The sequence below is a fragment of the Peromyscus californicus genome, unplaced genomic scaffold, assembly GCF_007827085.1.
Source record: "Peromyscus californicus insignis strain IS unplaced genomic scaffold, ASM782708v3 Scaffold_11__1_contigs__length_118956290, whole genome shotgun sequence".
NCBI lineage: Eukaryota > Metazoa > Chordata > Mammalia > Rodentia > Cricetidae > Peromyscus > Peromyscus californicus.
The window spans coordinates 39,315,410-39,336,789 of NW_026294402.1; the positions used below are offsets into that span (position 1 = coordinate 39,315,410).

The 21,380-nt window shown below is 46.8% G+C and overlaps 1 protein-coding gene across 3 annotated transcripts in view; it reads left to right on the forward strand.

Moving 5' to 3' along the window:
* Positions 1–19,954, forward strand: part of Jaml (junction adhesion molecule like) — a 31,825-nt gene extending 11,871 nt beyond the window's left edge. For all 3 annotated transcript variants that reach the window (XM_052758701.1, XM_052758712.1, XM_052758694.1), the window contains exons 6-11: positions 4,302–4,414; positions 8,686–8,932; positions 11,775–11,925; positions 14,636–14,696; positions 15,686–15,769; positions 19,417–19,954. In XM_052758701.1, coding sequence (XP_052614661.1) covers positions 4,302–4,414; positions 8,686–8,932; positions 11,775–11,925; positions 14,636–14,696; positions 15,686–15,769; positions 19,417–19,482 — 722 coding nt within the window. In that variant the 3' untranslated portion in view covers positions 19,483–19,954. The remainder of the gene's footprint in view (positions 1–4,301; positions 4,415–8,685; positions 8,933–11,774; positions 11,926–14,635; positions 14,697–15,685; positions 15,770–19,416) is intronic.
* Positions 19,955–21,380: the final 1,426 nt, after the last annotated feature.

Sequence of the window (21,380 nt, forward strand, 5' to 3'; positions counted from 1 at the left end):
GCAAAGACCATTCCTTACTTAGAGACAGTGACATTCATAGACTGTAGCTAGACTGAACTTAAGATGGCGGCACAGGAAGCTGCCCACTCCAAGGACGCTCTGAAATCTTTTGTTGTGTGAACAATTTCCACATCTCTCTTTTCTAATAAATTAATGATATCCAAACTAATCACATCCAGAGCATCTAAAATTTGCTCACCATATCCATATAAACATTCCCAAACAAAATATTAAATGAAAACTATTAGAAAACCACAAAACTATCTCATGCTTAGCCAAGTGTGGTGGCACATGCCTGCAATCCCAGCACTTGAAAGGCTGAAGTTCATTCTCAGCTTCACAGAAAGTTTGAGACTAGCCTGCCTCAAAAAACAAGAAGAAAACAGTATACACACATTCTTTAAGAGTGTGGGATCTTTGTGAGTTCGAGGCCAGCCTGGACTACCAAGTGAGTTCCAGGAAAGGCGCAAAGCTACACAGAGAAACCCTGTCTCGAAAAACCAAAAAAAAAAAAAAAAAAAAAAAAGAGTGTGGGATGGTGGAAATTAACACAAAGAGCCACAGCTGCACAATGTCCAGAGAGTGGGAGACTTTGGAGCACTCAGTCCTAAATGGGATGTCATCATCTAAGCCCTCCTCTCAAGGCTCAGGGAGCCCTGTGGAAGAGGAGGCAGAAAAAGTCTAAGAGCCAGAAGGGAGGCTAACACCAAGGGAACAGCATCTTCCAGACACAGCAGGACTGATGCCCATATGAACTCACAGAGACTGTGGAAATCTCATGAGGCTGGCACAAGCTCAAGCCAGTCAGGGTCCCAGAGCTCAGAGGGGAAGGTGGACATGGGCTCTCACCCCTAGCCAAGAAGATATTCCAGTTGTTACCAAGGAAAGATTAGTTTTCTCCAGTGGAGTCTTACTGGGTATATCCAGCCACATCTCAGGGCAGGCCACATGCCCTACTTGATCAACAGAAAGCAAATCCAGTGGTATTTTTTATAGACTTTTTGTCTCATTTTTCTTTGTTTGAGCATTTTTTTTGTCTTATCAATTTTCTGCTTGTTTGTTTTGATTTTCATTTTTGTGGTTTTGTGGGGTTTGTTTGTGTGTATGTGGTGTTTATTATTTTTATTGTTGACTGTTTTTTGTTGGTCTATTTGTTTTGTTTTAAGAGAGAAAAAAAGAACAAAGTCGGGTGTGTAGAGAGGTGGGGAAGATCTGAGAGAAATTGGGGGAGAGGGGAAACATGATCAAAATGTATTACATGAAAAAACTTTTTCAATGAAAAAACAAGAGTGTGGGATAGGGACTGGAGAGATGGTTCAGTGGTTGAGAGCACATACTGTTCTTGCAGAGGACTGGGGTTTGGTTCCTAGCTTACAATGGCTTGTAACCCTAGCTCCAGGGAGATCCAACTCCTCTGGCTTCTTTGGGCACCTGCACTCAGATGCACATACCACCCCCACTTATACATACTCATCATTAAAAAAGTAATAAAAATGAATCCTTAGTGAGCATGGCATAAAGGGGTAGTAGATGGCCTCAGGGCTGCTTGCCTGCTAGTAGATGGCCGTCATCTCTACTCTCCCCTTCTAGCTTTCGTCCTTAGCTACTGAGCAAACTCCCCCAGCACCTGGCCTTTCTCTCTCAGGATGCTAGTCATACCCATGCACTGTGTCTTCCCTGCTTGTCTGGGTTCGGTCTTTGACTCTGACAAGCCTTTGGCATAGATCTTGGTAGAGTGTAGGCAATCAATACACATTAGTGTAATGGATGAAATTCTTGAACTAGTGTCCCTCGTGAATTCAGTTTGTGAGTATGGAGTAATAAGGAGTGGCCTCTGGCACCTCTCCTCGTTTTCCCTGTATCTTTTTTCCTTAATTCTAAAGCTGTGGTCCTCCAGGAAAAGGAAGGAAGTCTGATGTTTGATTCTCCCAAGATTCTCCTTGTGAGTCCCTTTTCTACCCCCAGTCTCCGCTGGCGTACCTAAACCCTTCTCAAAGTGCAGCCCACAAGATGATTGCCCCTTCCCATCTCGTGGATACCAAGAAGGAACCAGCAGGAGCCAATGTCAAGGGCTGAAGGAGCCAGGGAAATGGGCTAGAATCACATTGGGGTGGTCAGAGTCAACTCATATTCACTTCCCTGTCTAGCCAAAGCAGGAACAGGTCTGAGCCCCCACAGTTTGCCTCCTTGCTGAGTGGACCGTGGTCGACTTGTTTACAGAGGTTGTCTCTGTTCATGTGGAAACTCCATGTTGATAGTCATCTGTGACTTTTCGTTGCAAAGTATACCCTCCAGTTTATAATCCTCCTACAATTCCACCGCGTCAATGCCCTTTTCCATAGTTCTTAAATATTTTAGGTGAAAATAACACGTTTCCCATCCTTTTGCTCTGGAACCAGGCCTCTTTCTTATCACGTGATGTCATAGGGTACAGTACACTAGAAAGCTCGGGGTTTGTTTTCACTTGGACTTGGGTGTGAGTTCTGATTTTTCTCTTAATTGCTTGTGTACTTTGAGTGCCTTTTTCTATTCTTCCATGTAAAATGGAGAGCAATACAATAAAAACCTAGAAACATTATGATGACTTCAGCTAGGGATATAGTTTTATGGTCGAGTGTGTCCTTAACATATGTGAGGCACTGGATGGATTCAGATTTAGGGACTAAACATGCATGTTATAATGACTAATTGCTAGGCTGCCTATAAGGTGATTGGCACATGCTCAGTGCATTCAAAGGACTCAGAATGTTCAGTTGTTATTGACTTAAAAGCTAGTGTTCAGTTCTTAACAGGCTGATGTAATTGAGAGGGAGTTTCCTTCCCTACTGATGCCCTTTGGAGCTGGTTTTCACTGCCTGCAGAAGAATTCTCTCCACTGAGTTTAAGTTCATATTATTTTCTTTTGCTTTCTTCCTACTGTGTAGCTAGCTCTCTTACTGGGCAGGAAGTTCAAGTTCTCCAGGGAGGCAACATGGATGAAAGGTCTGTGTATGCACTGCATGTGTTCATTTGGGACCTTTGCTTGACATTCTTTTGAAAGAACTCTGTCTACTCAAGACTTAGGCTCAGGCTCCCTGTGCACCATTCCGCCTTTGCTTCCTTAATGGACTTCGTGGTTGCTTTGTGGAGGGCGGAGTGGAAAAATTAACAATGTTATTCTACTTGCCTTCTTTTCACGGACCTCTTAGAATGACTTATTCAGAGAGAATATGGGGGGGGGGGTCAGCTGCTTGCACAAGCCAGCAGGAGGAAGCACCTACCCTACGAGGTGGAAGGCCTGGAGAGCTGGAAGGGGGGGTGGCGTGTCAGTTGGGGAGGTAGGGTTCTGGAGAGGGCAGGACTGAAACAGACAGGGGAAACAGTCAAGGGGAAAGCTACTTCCTTGGCCGAGTTTGCAAGCAGTCCCATGACCTGTGTGGAAGCCAGAACTATGTCCCAAGCAAATCCTAAAATAACTTGTAAAATGAGTAAAAGAATTTGAAGAAAGTCTTCCCCACTCAGTTAGAAGAACCAGCAAGTTATATATGAGAACAAGTTTTCTGACTGTCCACTGTCTGTGCTGTGTTGATGAGGGTCTCTGTATCCAGGAACAGAAAGCGAGGGCTTTAAGACTCTCAGTCCTTCATCTGGACTTCAAATATGAGAGAATTTCTGGAAAGGGGGAAAGATAAAGGAGTTAAAGGCAAACAGAAAGTGGTTACTGCAGTGTAGAAACAACAGGAACCCCAGACTTGGCGTCTGTGGAGAGTGAGCATGTTCTCTTAGGCTGGGATGCTGTGTTGCTTTGAGAGAAGGGGCTCTTGAATATTTCGTCCACATGTTTTGTTGTGACAGTGACATTTTACTGTTGAAGATCTTTAGCTAGACCTCTCTTTCTTTTCCTTCCTTCCTTCCTTCCTTCCTTCCTTCCTTCCTTTCTTTCTTTCTTTCTTTCCTTCTTTCTTTCTTCCTTTCTGTGCTCTTCATATACTCAAGGGTGCAGTTATATTTACCCTCCTCCATCTTTCTCTACTGTTTTGTTTTGAGACAGGGTCTCTCACTAAACCGGAAACTCCACCATTTTGCCTCAGATGACTGGCCAGAGAGCTCTCAGGTCCACCTGTCTCTGCTCCTGAATGTTGCGGTTCCAAAGCGATGTGCCTGGCTTTTTATGTGGGTGCTAGGGATTTGAACTCAGGTTCTTTGGATTGCAGAATAAGCATTCTTACCCACTGAGTCATCTCCCCAGCCCCCAGACTTTATTGTCTAGAAACTCTATTTGATTATATTAAGTCTGACTCAATTTATCATTTTATCCCCAGAGCTCACAGTCCATGTAGGCGATTCAACTCCGATGGGATGTTTTTTCCAGAGCACAAAAGAGAAACATGTGACCAAGGTGGACTGGATGTTTTCTTCTGGAAAGCATGCCAAGGTAAGGGGGAAGAGCCCTCACTGTAGAGACCCCTGGCTGGAGGCAGGGGAGGGCAGGGCGAGGTGAAGCAGGTATCAGGTACCATGTGGTGGGTGACATTGTAAAAGCCCAGGCCCGGGAGTCTGTCAGTCAGACCTGGCCTCCTGCTTGCCTGGGAGTCTGTCAGACCTGGGATCCTGCTTGCTTGAGAGTCTCCTGCTTGCCTGGGAGTCTGTCAGACCTGGGCTCCTGCTTTAGCCCCTTGTCTGGACAACTTCGGCTTTTTGGTGGGAAATATGATTGTATTGAGGAGAAGGGGAAGGAGTGAGGGAGGAGAAGATGGAAGAGGGGGGAGGGAGGGGGAGGAGAAAGAGGAGGAGGAGGAAGTGTGGGAGGGAAAGGGGAAGGAGGAGGGGGAAGAAGAGCTGATTGCCTAAATGTCAAGGTTTCTAAGAGACTGATGTGCAATGGGACACGGAAGCACTTTGTACATGATGTGGCCACTGCGTTTGGGACTCCCTTTACCTCCTCTTCATTGTACAATCCTTGTCAGAGCAAAGAGGGGTGGCTTTTGTGGCCTAACCCGGAAAGCAGTGGGCCAGGCCTAAGAACACAATTACATTCTTGTCCTAATGTGTGCTATTTCTGTGAGCTTTGCCTGGCACTCTGTTACTCACTTTGTGTGATGGAGGATTTTTTTTTTCATAAACTTTCCAGGGCTTGGGATTGGTAGACCCCTTAGAGCCAGAGTAAAGGATAATTCATAGGAACTGTAACCTGTAAAGCAGTAGGTAGCAAGCTAGTTTACTGGACTAACAGATCTCAACAATGACATGGTATTTAGGGGTCAAAATGTGTCCTGAGGACTAGTGAGATGGCCCTTACTTACTACCAAGCTTGATGACCTGAGTTCAGCCCCTGGGTCCCATATGATAGAAGGGGAGAACAGAGTTCTACAGGTTGTCCTCTGGCTTTTTACATTCACACCATGCAACTGCCCCTCCATAAAGAAATGTAATAAAAACGTGTTGTGAGCGACATCTTAGTTGACTTATTGATAGAAGTTAAAGTGAGAAGTTTTATAAATGAAAATGTGTTCCAGATCATCTCGCTAACAAAGTCATTCACACTTACCTGATTCTTGGATGCTATCTGAGGGCATCAGAAGGGGTGGCATCGTGGTGGAGGGTGGGGGATGGTATGTGGCCCCAAGTTCACTCCTAAGAGCTTGTCATGCATTTAGGTTTTTATTTATCTATTTGTTCTTGTTTTCTGTGTGTGAGTGTTTTACTTTCACATATACATATGCACCACATACATGTCTGATGTCCATGGAGCGGGGGAGAGGGTATCTAATTCTCTGGAACTGGAGTACAGATGGTTGTGAGCCATTGTGTGGGTGGTGGGAACTGAACCTGGGCCCTCTGTAAGAACAAGTACTTCTAACTACTGAGCTGACTGAACCAGCAGATAGTTCTTTATTGGCAGGCTCCTAAGTGGGAGGTGGCCTTCAGATGAAGGTAAAGAGAAGGATAGGAAAGTCTGGCGTTAGGATGTCTTGCACAAGCTCATGACTCACACAAGCAAGTTTAAGAAGTACAGCATGTTATACAGCATTTCTAGGGGAGAGATGGGACAGTCATCAGAAATTATCGTGTAATGGGGCGAAGTCGGCAGGAAGCTGATCAGGCCATGTTGCACCAGGGGACACAGGGTGTCTCAAGGACATTATAGACTGAGCACCATCAGCCCTGGGGTTGGTAACTATAGCCCCTTAGAGTGGGCTCTGCCAAGCAAGCTCCTAGTTTTAGAGGAGCTGTGTTCCTCCCCCACACATCAAGGCTTCAGGGAAAGCCTGGGATCAGTCCAGCCCTCAACACTGAATCCGTCTCTCCAGTCCCCATTGTCATGCATTTCTATGTCATGCATCAAATGATTCACGACAGAAAGAGGAGTTGGGGCCAAGTCTCTACATTTGTGTTTCTGTCTATAACTCATTTCCTTTGCTCAAAGGCTTTCCTTTTTTTTTTTTTTTTGAGACAGGGTTTCTCTATGTAGTTTTGGTGCCTGTCCTGGATCTCACTCTGTAGACCAGACTGGCCTCGAACTCACAGAGATCTGCCTGGCTCTGCCCAGTGGCTTTTCTTTCTTTTTTGAAAAAAAAAAATCTATGGCTAGAGATGTAGCTCATTAGTAGAAAGAACCCTTGCCTTGTATGCATAAGGCCATAGTTTCAATCCTTACCACTACCTCTACCATGACCACCATCACTAAATAACCACATACCTTTGTAAAACATTTCAATATCCATTCATTTGAAGACTTTGTCCTGGCCTGGCTGTGGTGACACACGCCTTTAATCCCAGCACTCGGGAGGCAGAGGCAGGCGGATCTCTGTGAGTTTGAGGCCAGCCTGGTCTACAGAGTAAGTTCCAGGATGGCTAGGGCTTCACAGAGAAACCCTGTCTCAAAAACAACCAAAACCAAAACAAAGCCCCTGTCTTGATGGGACAGTAGCAGTAAAGGTGGAGGAGGGAGTCACAGTGAGACAATGACAAGATGAATATCTAAAACAACAAGAAATAAAGAGCCAGGAAGAACAACGAAGCCGAGCTCTGTGGTCGTCCTTCTGTGTAGATAGTTGGGGAAGCCTCATCAAGGTGGTGTTTAGGGATTGGTGTGAAGAGAGTGAGCGGAGAGAAGCAGAGGGTTCCAGTTATGGGAGTAGTAAGAACAGTAGCCCTGAGGCCAGCCTTCAGGCAGTAGCTGGGTGTCTGTGTAACTACATCTAGGGAAGGAATTGAAAATGGGTGTGAGAGAGGGAAGCGACCGGGCAGATCATAAAGGGCCTGCAGGAGAAACGAGGGGCCGGCTGAGGTTGGGGCGGAGGACGACACGCTGGATCTTAGGTTTCTCAAAGCTCATCCGCTGAGGGTAGACTGTGGGAAAGGGCAGGCAGGGACACAGGTGAGAAAGCCCCTGCAGGAGAGATGCCCCTGGTAGAGATGCGGCATGGCTTGGGTCTGGCATGGCAGCGGAAGGGTGGCTGAGACGGCAGGGCTGGGATGTATTTTGAAGGCAGAGGGCACAGATTTTCTGGTGAGTTGGATACAAGTTGCTTAAGAAAGAGGGATTAGGAGGGAGGGCAAACTGTGGTCGGTATGTAAAATAAATGAAAAGATGTTAATTCAATAAAATAAACTTTAAAAAAAGAAAGAGGGCCGGGCGGTGGTGGCGCACGCCTTTAATCCCAGCACTCGGGAGGCAGAGCCAGGCGGATCTCTGTGAGTTCGAGGCCAGCCTGGTCTCCAAAGCGAGTTCCAGGAAAGGCGCAAAGCTACACAGAGAAACCCTGTCTCGAAAAAACCAAAAAAAAAAAAAAAAAGGAAGAAAGAGGAATTAAAGATGGCTCTAAGATCTTTAGCTTGAACATCTGGAAGAAGACATTGCCATTTACTGAAATGGGATGGACCGGAAGGAAGTGGTTTGGGGGCAACAGTCAATTTTAGACAAGGTATATCTGCCTGTTGGAAATCCAACTGGAAGTGCAGGGACAACAAAGTGTGCTTTTGTCTTCCCTTCCCTCTGTCCCTCTGTCCTTCCCTCCCTCCCTCTCTCTCTTCCTCCCTCCCTCCCTCCTTCCTTCCCTCCCTTCCTCCTTCCTTCCCTGTCTCCCTCCCTCCCCTCCCTCCCTCCCTCCTTCCTTCCCTCCCTCCGTCCTTCCTTCCCTATCTCCCTCCCTCCCCCTCCCTCCCTCCCTTCCTCCCTCCCTCCCTCCCTCCCTCCCTCCCTCCCTCCCTCCTTCCTTCCTTTCCTTTCCTTTTCTGGAAAAGAGTGAACTACTTTTACTTTTTATTCTCATTCTCTGTCTCTGTCTCTCTCTGCCTTTAGCTCCAGTGCTGGGCACTGAACTCAGGATTTCACATGTACTAAGCAAGCACTCTGCAGCAGAATTATAACTTTTCCATCTTGTTACTCCTTATTCGGAGACAGAGTCCGGCTAAATTACTCCCTTGAACTTGCTATCCTCTGGCCTCAGCCTCCCGAGTAGCTAGGATTACAGGCCAGAGCCACCGGCCCCCCTGAAACCCACTTCTTCCGACGGAACGGCTGTTTGTGGTCTGATGTCTTCCTCACCAGTACACAGTGTTTGTTCACGTGCATACGAACAAGACTTTGTGTTATCTAACACTCTCCCTGCCCTCACATGGCCGGGCTCTGTCAGCTCTGAGGTTTCCTCCAGTACACACCCTGCAGTCCTCCAAACCTCATGCTTTGGACCTTTCCTTTAGGAGGAGGTTGTCTGGCGCTATGACTTCGACAGCTATGACTTCAAGGAGCGTAGTGGGTACTTCCAGAACCAGGGCCGCTTCCGAAACCGGGTAAACCTGGTGGGTGACATCTCCCGAAATGACGGCTCTATCATGCTGCAGACAGTGAAGGAGTCCGACCAAGGAGTCTACACCTGCCGCATCTACCTGGGCAATCTGGAGTCCAGGAAAACCATTGAGCTGCGTGTGATCCAGGAGAGATCTCAAAGTAAACAATATTTGGGTGAAGAGGACTGAGGGGCCATGCACAATGTCTGGAGTGAGTCAGGGAGTCTCCAGGCATGCCCAGGGGAAGGAGGCATGGCTTCCAGGGGCTGGTCTTGGACTTGCACTACCCTGAAAGTGATGCCTCCATCAACCTGGCTCACCAGATGCCTGGGCTTGCCGTGCCCTAGTTCTGCTTGGTGTTAGGCATGGAAAAGGGTGCTCACAGGGTGAACACCGAGTCTCTACCAAACCCCACTCATGGCCGGTGTGGTCCACTGCTGCAAAGGCATGGGAGCTCAGAGGTGGAGTGGGGTGGAGTGGAGATCCCGAGTCATGCTTGCTTGACTTTGAAGGAGTTGCACATCCTTGTGAAGGGAAACTAATCCTAAGCCGTGAGAGACAGCAAGCAACAGAGAGAAAATAGGAGGGTTCCAGAATGAGAAACAGAGGGGTTTCCGGGCCAACAGTGTGCACCGAGGAGAAGAAAGACTCAATTGTGTTGTCTGAGGCAGGTTGTGTGAGGTGAGGGTTAAATCATAACTCAGTGAGCACTCAGGATGTGGCCTGTGGACTTCGCCTCTCACTGGGGCCTGAAGGAGCTGGCTGTGGTTGGCTAAGGGTGGTGGGGGATGACTGGAAAGGGAAGTACCTCAGAGTCTCAGGCCAGAGACACCTTCTTGTCAGTGCTAATGGTCCCAGCTGAAGAGGGAAGCATGAGAGGTGGATTTCTTCAAGAAGTTTCTTCATCCCCGTGTGTGCTCCCTTCTCACAAGCTTTCCTTCCACTCCACAGAAGAAAAAAAAAAAAACACACCAAAGTGGGGAGTGGGGGCTCACCTCCTTCTGAGGCCACTCTACCCACAGGCATGTCTACACCCACCCCAGTCTTATCTCCGCATGCCATCTTGAGGCAGCTGAACTCTCCTTCCTGCGCTGGGTGAATCTATACCTGTGCTCTGGTATCACCGCCAGCTCTCATCCCACGGTTCTGTTGTAATTCAGGCTCGTACTGCCAGGTCTACTCTAGCTTATATCCCCAGTGGCATGCGAGTCACCCACCCCCACCCAGCCTTCTTCAGCACAGTGATATCAGACGCTGTGTTTAACCTACATTCTATATTGGTCACAATTAGATTGGCACAAATGTTTATAAACAGCCATATGTGTCCCCTGATATCTGAGGAAATTTGGTTGGCTCCAGGACTTATTCCTCCATTGAAAACACCAAAATCTGTGGGTGTGTAAGCTCCTTCTATAAAAATGCTATATTAAAAAAGGTATTTATTTATTACAGACACATAGCCTCTTTTATACTCAAAATCACCTCTATATTATTGATAATACCTAATATAAGTAATTGTTGCCTCATATTGCTTAGGGAATGGCAAGAAAAAAGGTCTTCATATATTCAACACAGATAACAATTCTGCAGTTGGCTGAATCCAAGCATGAGAACACGTGGAGATGAGGGCTGGTTTTGTGTGTGTGTGTGTGTGTGTGTGTGTGTGTGTGAGAGAGAGAGAGAGAGAGAGAGAGAGCAGGGTTATTATATGCATGCATATATTTCAACTCCACACAAAATTTCTACAGATCCTTCAAATATGCACGGCTCTCCCTCATCCCATCTTCCCAACACTGGTGAATGCCACCACCATGGATACGGTTAGGTAACTGGATGCCAGGGAGTGAGTGGCCCTTGAGTCTTCTCTTCCCTAATAAGTCGTGTCATTTCTTTGGCTGATTTTGAGGCCACCTTCCTTCCAGGCCTTCACCAGGCTTACTTCTGGCTGTCTTCTCTTCTGTTTTAGACTTTGGCCTCTATCCAGCCTCTGCTCTCATTCTTAGCCAAGGCCTTCTTTCTAAATCACAAGTTAGAGCCTTCCATCCCACCACTGACAGATACACCTCAAATTGACTTCTCCGGGACTTGTAGCAAAAAAAAAAAAAAAAAAAAAAAAGAAAAAAGAAAAAAAAAGCCAACCGCTTTGCTGAGGCGATGAAGTGCCTTTCTGACTTGGACTCCATTATTTCTCCAGCCTAAGTTCCTTCCACATCCTCAGCTTCAACCTTTGACCTGCACCTGTGGAGCTGTTTCCACTTCCTCAAAACACCCCGTCAGGCCACCAGACCCTGGGCATGACATCCTCTTGGCCTTTCTCCATACTATCAACGGCCCAACAAACAGAATGCTTCTTTGAAAACTCACACTAAAATTTAGCACTTTCCGGCAGAAGTTTCTTCCCATGCTCTTCACAGAATTGCGCACCCCATTCTCTGTGCCCTTCTGTCCCCTACAGACAGACGTCTATGTTGTCATGCTTATCTCCCTCCTCGGAGGCAGTTGTCTTTGTAGGCATCTTCTGTGTCTAGAGATGTCTGGTGCCAAAGAAATGCTGATATATGTCTTTAGAGTGAATAGATGAGCTGAGGGATGGGTATTATACCAGTGGAAATATCCCTATTTAGCATTGTGACTATACATCTGAATCTTGTAGCATATATTCTTTCTGAGACAATCATTGCCCATAAAATGTCAGTGGCCTTGAAAATGCCTGTTATATCTAGTCATTCGGTAAACCAAGTTTTAACATAGAATTATTGATGTAAAACGGTGATCTAGCGTAGGTGAAGGCAGTCGCTTCTGCCAAGTTTAACCCACACTTTAGGGCTAAGCAAGGGGGTTGGCCTGGCTCTTAGTCTAACGGGAATGGTGTCCTGATATGGGATGCAGCCTGGCCTTCTCTCCCTGCTTCCTGACCTGGATGCTGCTGTTTGGCATGGGGTTATGGGGGCTCCCCACTCTTCTAGAATACTGAGATCCTCAATGCTTTCTTCATTCCCAAGTGTCAATTTCAACAACTCCTCGACCCAAGACTAATCAGCCAGCGATCCTGGATGGGAATCAGCTGGTGATAATTGTGGGGATTCTCTGTGCTACCTTCTTGCTGCTCCCTGTTTTGATACTGATTGTGAAGAAAACCCAGTGGAATAAGAGGTATGTGACCATTCCCACCCTTTCAGTCGGGAGGCCAAGTGTGTAGTCTGTTTCTAAATGAAAGTGGAAGAGTAGCCATACCACCCTAATGTGAGCCTGACCTCATCTAACCCAAAGAGGGAGAGAGTGCCAGTGCCCTGCGATGGTGCGTTGATTGTTATATTGATGTCATTATAGGTGGCTCTGCCCCCTTTGCTCACCACACTTCAGAAAGGCTTGGACATTGCTGTACCATGCTCATTCTCCTTGCTGTTATGCAAAGATTATCAGCTCCCTCACAAATGGGGGTTTAAGTGGAACACAATTCAGATATAGACCTCATGTAAAGGCTGTAATAGTACCCATGGACTGCTTAAAAGAAGTTATGAATTGGGGAGGAGACTGAGACAGAAGTCCCTATGTACCCAGGCAGGCTTTGAACTCATGGTCCCCCTGTCTCAATCTCTCATTTGCTGGCATTACAGGTGTGTACCACTGTGCCTGGCTTGAAATGTGTTAAAGGGTTGGATTTCATCAGGAGCTCTCCCAGACTCTTAGAAGTGCCCGAATGCCAGGATACAGATGCTAGTATCTCATTATCAGCAGCTCTGAGTGTCTCTGTTTACAGAATATTAGTGAAACATGTTGGCAGTTTAAGCTAATGCCTCAGTTGAAATCACAGCAGTGGGAAAGACCCATAAAGACCAAAGAGTATTGGCTTTTTTCTCTTTTACTGTGTTGGGGATTGGACCCCGGATCTTGCACATTCTAGACAAGCTTTCTATCACTAAGTCACACCACCTCTAGCCTCACAACATTGATGTCTGAGTGACTTTTCCTGGGGGATATGTAGATTCTAAAGAAAGTGGTTGTGCCTGCTCAGGTACACCGCTACTCCCAGAGCTGTCTGACCTGGCGTTGAACTTCCTTGGCATCTCTAAGGGTCATTGCTCCAGGCATGCATTTGAACATAAGACTAAGAGCCAGACAGTGTGAGTTCCGCTCCCATTTTATGTCCATACTCTGGGCCTCCGTGTCATGGAAAGTCATTCTAAAGAAATATTACTGTTCTGAGATTCCCACATAAATACAGTCACTGCAGCTTTGCTGCTTGCTAATAAAAATCTGGAGTCATTGTGAGTACAGCATCTCTCAGGAAGGCAATGATTGGATGAATGGGCATTCTATTGAATATACCATTACATATGAGCCAGCATGTGATGGCATGGGATGGTAGCCAAGAAGGTTGTGAGGGAAAATGTGCAGTATGATCTCGATTTTATAGAAAAGAAGCAATACAGTGTTCATGGCAGGAGCCTGTACACTAGGTATGTTTTGTCTGGGAGTTTACTTAGCCGTCGTTGACAGGGGTCCTGAAGGATAGTTCTGAGGCATTATCAGACATTGAAGATAACGATCCTGTCGCCTAAGCGGACCACTTGGAAACCTCAACTTCCAATTCTGTCTAATTCTGTAGTATTTGATTCATTTAACAGTGAGAATATACAACTTTACAATCATATGATAAAAACATTTCCATTTGAGACAAACATGGTTTATTTTTATGCCCATACCTTTTTTAAAAAATATCTGCCTTAGATCAAAACAGGAAAAAAAAAAGTTACATTTACTGACAAATGCATGAGGCAACTGGCCAAGAGAGCAAAGTCGAAGGGCCTGTTCAGGGGAGGGTCAGAGCGCACAGCCTGGGGGGTGTTGGGGCATTTAGCTCAGTTGTCACTGGGGAGGTCACAGACCCGGGAAATGTGGACTTGCTGGATGTGTGCTGTTCATCAACGGTTCCAGTTCTCAGTATTGAGAACAAGATAGTGAGGTCAAATGCCATGGGCTCTCTCTGTTCAGTCATTTAAAATTATATTACCTCCTCTGTTCACATCACCTCCCCTCCCCTCCCTTCTCCTCCCCTCCCCTCCCCTCTTCTCCCCTCTCTTCTCATTAAAATGAGGTCTCTTGGGCCAGTGAGATGCCCTGAGGTCAGTTCCCAGAACCCATATGAAAAGTTAGATACCATAGCTTGCATTTGTAATCCCAGCTCTCCTATGGTGGCATGAGATATGAAGACAGGAGAACCATCTGGAAGCTAGCTGGTCAGCTAGCCTGGCATATGCAGAGCGGGCAGAAACAGCAAGAGAGACTCTGTCTCAACAAGGTGGAAAGAGAGAACAGATTATGAAAAGTTGTCCTCTGACCTCTACACACATGTTGTAACTTGAGCATGCTCACATTCACACACACACACACACACACACACACACACACACACACACACACACACGACGATGATGATGATGATGATGATGGTGATGGTAAATTTAAAATGGGATCTCTACATGCTGCCAAGGCTGGTCTTGAACTCCTGGCTCCATGCTTCAGGATTAGCTGGGACTTCAAGATGCCACTGTGCCCCGCTATACTCTGCCTCCCACTGTGGGACAGAGGTTGTTAGAGGGAAAACAGAGAAGGTGAAGTCATGTTTCAGCCTAAACTATCCGCAGAGCACCTTCCCATTTCCTACCAGAGGAGCTGTTCTGTGTGTATTTAGTTCCTCCCGAGGGTCTCTCCATAAAGTAATGCAAGGGTCCTATGTGATGTGGGTGTCCCACTGGATGCAAAAGACCTATCTAGTGTAGGGTCCTTTCTGGGTATGCGTGAATCAGTGTACCTTGTGAGGTTCTGAGTGTTAATTCCATGTACTTTCCATGCCTTACAGTTCAGTGAATTCTACACCTTCCTTGAAGAGCCTGGAGAGCAAAGAGAAAGCTAATCCAGAGGTGAGAGGACAGCCTGCCAGCTGAGGGGGGACACGAGTGGCCGCACACTCCAGCAGGAAGCACTGGGAGGTGGAGGGGGGGTGCATTACTTGGGAATGGGCATCTTACTCATTAGTTTTGGCTCAGCCCACAGTCAATGCACAGCAGTGACTCAGAAAGCCTTTATCACTGCCGCAGAGGAATGGGCTGGGGCAGGGTAGCCTGGGTCGGATCAGCCCTGGGCACCAGATCCTGGGGGTAGGTACAGGAAAGAGCCCTGGACCTGGAATCGGAGAACTCTGTTACCTTCATGAGCTAAGGAGTTAATGATTAAGAGTAGGTGTATTCAGGAACCTTTAGAGGGGACCAAGGACTTCTCCCTCCATAGTGCTTTGAAGTGAAGTTATGAACAGGAGCTGAGAGATGAATTTCCCCGATCTCCTGTATTCTCACCCTTCCTTCCCCCTCCTTCTCTTCTTCTCCCTTTCCCCTTTTAACTTTTACACACTTCTCTTTGATCGGCTTCCTGAGTTTTGGGTTGCTTCTGTCCCAAGAGGAGACTTTTCATTCAACCCGGTTCAATCCTCAGAAGCCTGAGAATGTGTCATTTTCCTAAGAGTGACACGTGATGGTGAATCACAGTCCCCAGACCTCAGAGCTGTGAGGTTCAGGGAGGGCTGTCCTTGCCATATCAACCCTCTGCTAGATGATAACAGTTGATGATTAGTGCCAGCCTACAAGTTATTCTGCAGGATGAGGGTCCCCTACTGCCAAGTCAGTGCTTAGAGATGCAAAGGTGTTTGGTCTTGAAGCAGACAGGTTGGTTCTTGAGGCTGGTACCCTTTCCCGTGAGTTAACTCAGGAAGACTGAAGTCAGAATTATCATCATTGATAACAATTCTCTAGCTCTCCATAACCCCCGAACTTGATGGCTTTGGTCGCTGATTTCCTGTGAACAGTCTCTCTCCTGGATGACCCTTAAGAATCTTGTATTCCCCCCAACCCCCCAGAAACATGTCTACTCCTCAATAACTACGTGGGAGGCGATGGATGAAGGACCAAGTGGACAATCAGAGGCCACCTACATGACCATGGTGAGGACTATTCTGGGCCCTTAGCTGGGCGAGGTTTCTGGAGCACATGTTGAGGAGTATAGCCCAGGCTCTGGGAGGCAGGAGTGACGAGGCCACCTGAAGAGGTTGTTTACAGAGGACAAATTTTTTTCTTTTTTGTTTTTTTCCCCCCAAGCAGTAGGAAGCAGGGAGAATAAACTGTTTAGGATTAAAATCACTGATAGGGAGTACTAGCAGAGAAAGGGGGGGGGCGCGCTTTTCTCATTAGCCCAGCTCTGGTTAAATAGATGTAATAAAGCATCTTAGATCATCAGACAAGGCTTGCAGGAGAGTAAAAGGTGAAGGTAGAGGAGTAGGAACAGTTCGGTTTGTAGAGTACTGTCTTCCCTGCCTGAAGCCTTGGGCTTGAGTCCCAGCACCATGTAAATTGGTTGTGGTAATACATGCCTGTAATCCCAGCACTAAAGAGGTGGAGGCAGGGGTATAAGAAAGCCGGGGTTGCTGGACAGTGATGGTACACGCCTTTCATCCCAGCACTCGGGAGGCAGAGGCAGGTGGATCTCTGTGAGTTTGAGGCCAGCCTGATCTACAAAGTGAGTTCCAGGACAGCCAAGGCTACACAGAGAAACCCTGTCTCGAAAAACAAAAACAAACAAACAAACACCAAACAACAACAACAACAACAATTCAGGTCATTCTCGGCTGCATAGCCAGTTTAAGGCCAACCCGACTGACGTGAGACCCTGTCTCCAAACAAGGTGCGGGGCTTGGTAAAGTGATCGATACACAAGCATGTGGACTGAGTGTGAATCTCCAGCACCCATAAAAAGCTGTCAGCGTGCCCGTCTGTAATCCCAGTTCGGATGGCAAGATGAGAGGTGGAAACAGAGCCTGGTGTAGGCAACAACACACAAGAAAGGAATCCTGTCTCAAAGGAGGTGGAAGTCTTCTGACCTCCAGATGCACAGCACTGTGTGCATGTACCTGCAACTCCCACACACAAATGCACATGCATACACACATGCATGCCCACACATCATAAACACACAGAATCTTTGAAAAGGTAAAAGCAGGATCCCTTTTGGCCATGGACTTTGGTTATTCTGAACTTTGTTATTACCTTCTCACAATCTAACTGACATGCAGGCTACAGGCTGCATTTCAGAAGGTAGGATGGAGTCTGTGTCCTACCAAGGCAACTGAGGGAAGAAGGGCACCCAGAAAGGGCTCCTTGCTGTGCAGTGTGTAGGGGTGGGAAGGAAGGAATTGGTTGACAGTGACACCGTGTTATTTTATAGACTAACTAATGGCCCCCACCCCATGATGGAGCTGTATTCTGTTGAATTCAGCAAGGCAGAGCATGTGGAATGTTGGGTTGTTTGCTCCTGTCCTACTGCACAGAAGACACATGACTCCCAGCTGATGGCAGTGGAGAAAGGTCTGCCTAGGCAGTGTGAGATCAGAGATCTGGCCCCATTCCATCAAGTAAAACATTAGCCCTTCTGAAGTTGTGGATGAATAGAGTCATTTTCTTCTACATCCGTCTTCCATTATTGCCATGTGATACTCCAGCAACAGGCCAGGCCTCATCTTGGCTTTTAGAGACCTGCTGACATGACTACTGGCGGGAGTGTCCCCTACAAGCACTGTAGAAAGTCTTGAAGTGGAGATATGTTGGAGTAATGGTGCTCTTCACAGCTACCCACATGCTGTGCAAGGAAAACAGTGCCTCTGTCCCCCTGATGTCCTTGTCCCCTTGATGCCTCAGGTCTGCTGAAGTGTGGGTGAGGTAAAGCCTAGGCTATAAACACAGAGGCCTTCAGGGCTGGCCAGGTTACTTAGAAGCACTACGTGCTGGGCTGCAGAAACGGCTCAGCAGTTAAGAGTGCATACTATTCTTGCAGAGGACCGAAGTCTGGATCTCAACGGTCATGTTGAGCAACTCCTGAGTGTCTGTAACTCCAGTTCCAGGGGGACCTGATGCCTCTGGCCTCTGTGGGAACCTACACTCATATGTACACCTCCCCCATATTTACATGTTTTTTTTTTTGTTTTTTTTTTTTGGTTTTTCGAGACAGGGTTTCTCTGTGTAGCTTTGCGCCTCTCCTGGAACTCACTTGGTAGCCCAGGCTGGCCTCGAACTCACAGAGATCCGCCTGGCTCTGCCTCCCGAGTGCTGGGATTAAAGGCGTGCGCCACCACCGCCCGGCCATGTTTTTTTTTTTAAAGCAAATCTCTAAAAAAAGAAAGACGTGCCAGGCATGGTGGCGCATGCCTTTAATCCCAGTACTTGGGAGACAGAGGCAGGTGGATCTATGAGTTTGAGGCCAGCCTGGTCTATAGAGTGAGTTCCAGGATAGCCAGGACTTCACAGAGAAACCCTGCCTCAAAATAGATAGATGATAGATAGATAGATAGATAGATGATTGATAGGTAGATAGATAAATAATAGATAGATAGATAGATAGATAGATAGATAGATAGATAGATAGATAGATAGATAGATAAAAGAAACGCTGTGTTCCAAAATGAATAAACCTGTGGGAGGCTGGTAGGTGACTAAGTAGCTGGGAGTGTTTGCTCTGAAGTCCTGAGGACCAGAGTTCAGATCCTAGTGTGATGTAACAGGTGGGAGTCCTGCACACACTTGTATCTAGCTCCAAGGGCTAAGCCAATATCTTTTTCTGGTCCCTATGTGTATAGGCATGTGTACACACACACACACACACACACACACACACACACACACACACACACACACACACACACACACACACACCCCTTTGTGGCCAAACTCCAGGCTACAGGCTCTTGTTGGAAACCTTAACAGCAGAGGTATTCTTTGATAGAAATGTCAATAAGGAGCCTGCCATTTTATTGCTGTTGACTTGATTGGATTGCTTTAATGTAGTCTGTAACTTTGTATCTAGAATTCATGGGTTCAGCCAACCACACATGGAAAATATTTGTCAAATGTCTAAAATGAACGTGTGCAGACATTTTCTTGTTATTCCTTAGGTATTACATCAGAACACCTAGTTACATGGCATTCGCATTCTATCAAAGGAAACAGGGATATGATTTTAAGTACAGACAAGCATGTACGTAGGTTGTATACAAATGTCAAGCCACTTCCAGGGCCTTGGACATCCATGGATTTTGATATCTGCAGGATTCCTAGACCACCCAGCCTCCCACTAACAACACTTTTCTCAGGTTCTTCACATGGTGTTTCAGATCTCAGACTTGGGCGCTAGATAGCTGGATCCATTTCCTGCCTCCCTAACTTAGTGGATGATACTTAGAAGCAGATAACAGCCTCTATGAGCTTGTTTTCTTATCTTAGGGTTGAAGGCCATTCTCTGTTATATAATAAGTTTGAGGCCAGCATGGGTCACTCAAGATCCTGTTTCAAAAAAGCGGGAAAGTAATATTTGCCTCACCGGGGGTGAGGACAAATGAGGCAATGCATATAGAGTTTAGTGTTGTGCCAAGCATCCAAGGACAGTTTCAGTGAGTGGCTGCTACTATTCTTTTTAGATATACTTTTTTTTTTCAGTGATGGGGATTGAACCCAGGACTTTCCACATGCTAGTCCAACACTTCACTGCTGAGCTCAACCCCGGACTACTTACAGATGTGTTTGTTTCTTCTGCTCTTCTTCACAGCACCCAGTTTGGCCCTCTTCCCCCAAAGCACCCTGTTTGGCCTTCTCTCCAGTCAGATCCAAATAATCCGGTTGGGAAAAAAAAAAAAGTCAGCTTTGGGAATTCCTCAAAACAGCAAGCTTTCTGAGAAGAAAAGAGAGGTACTTCATCTCGGCAGCGGCAAAGACTGTGTTTTTGGTGGCCCGTGAGCCACTGTACTGGCTATTTTAGACTTCTGCTTTCTCCCTGGTCTCGACCTCCATCAGAGGCCCGAAGATGGAGGGTTTGGAGTCTGGCAGGAAGACCGAACTGCTCCCGACAAACAGGCACTGATGAGAGGAGGGAGACCATAGGCTTCTCCCAGAAGTGGTGTGCTGGCTGGTGGGGCTGGGAAGCTGGCTGGTCTACCCGTGGTCTCAAGCAGTCCCTTGGACCGGATGTTTAATGTGAACAGTGTCTTTTGTGAGTGAGCTACGAAGAGGCTCACAGAGATCCCAACCAGCAAAAACAATTCTTTTGACGAATTATCCCCAAATAAATGTGGTTTGTGGGAACCATCCTTTTTTTATGTCCTGGATGAAGGGTGAGAGTCGGAATTTGAAGTGTGGAACTCCTGAGAAATGTCCCTAGAGGAGAACCACAAGGGACTCAGCACATGGGGACTGGATTGGTTCTGGGGAAGGTTAGGAGGTGACGTGTTGGAAGGGGGGGATTTAACTCAGTGGTTTTCCTCATGCTGGGGCATTGGTGGCCGCTAGCTAGGCCTATGGAATTTGGACATGTCTTTTTCAAAAGTGTTGAACAGGCTTGCCAAAGGAACAGCGGATGACTGAACTCTTGGTCTGAAATGTGCGGTTCCTAGACTTTGGGTTGTAATCATGAGATTTAAAAGGGTTGATCTTATTTAAAATTGGTGGCGGCGGCGGCGGCGGCGGCGGCGAAATGGCTCAGCGGTTAAGAGAACTGACTGCTCTTGCAAAGAACCGGGTTTGATTCCCAGCAACCACATGACAGCTCGTAACTGTCTGTAACTCCAGACCCAGAGAACCTGATACCTTCTTCTGGCCTCTGTAGTCACTACGTGCACATGGTGCATGGTCATACAGGCAAAACACCCATACACATAAGATAAAAATAAATGTTAAAAAAACAAGAACTAGATAGAAAGGTTGATCTTTAAAATCCTTTGTTTTTCTCAAACTTGATTTATGGCTCCTTGGAGTCAGTTGGGGGCTCCAATTCTGGTTACCTTTCCTTGACTATCACAGGCCTTTCCTCATTCTTTACATCTTCCTCCTCACTCAGCCAATCAGGGGCAGGGTAAGTCTTCTCTAAGTCAGTCCTCTCCCCCCTCCCCCCTTCCTCCTTCCCTCTCTTTGAAGTACTGGGGATTGGAGTCTTGTTCATACCAGGCAAATGCTCTATTATTGAGCTACATCTGGCTTAGCCCTTGGGTCACTGATTTCTTGGCTTGTTTGAGACAGGGTGTTGCCCATAACTCAATGGTAAGACTTATGGCTGAAGACACCACACACTTGGGTAAACATGGGGAAATCAGTCTGGAATGACTGGAAATCTTCCTCCTTGTTAGCTGGCTTTCATAGTGCCAGAAAGTGCTGTGTAGACCGTGGAGGGAGGAGACACCAATGATCTTACCCGGTGCTGGACCATGCGCTGAGAACATTGAACCCACCTTTCACATACCCACATATGTGACTGTTATGGGGGAAACTAACCATTTTCTGATTGGATTGCAGGCCTGCTCCATAGGAGGGAATTCATGCCCGATACTGTAAACCTGGCCAGAAGTCTGTAGCTGGGGTTTGGGGGGCGGGGAAGATAGATTCTAGGGGGAAACCTACTACTATTGTTCTGGTAAATGTTTGTGTTGCGAAACTGCCTTCTGTGTATTTATGTTTTTACTGATAGTTGAGTACTGCTGTCGGTCAACAGTTAATGCAGAGATTCATAAATGGTCAAAGAGC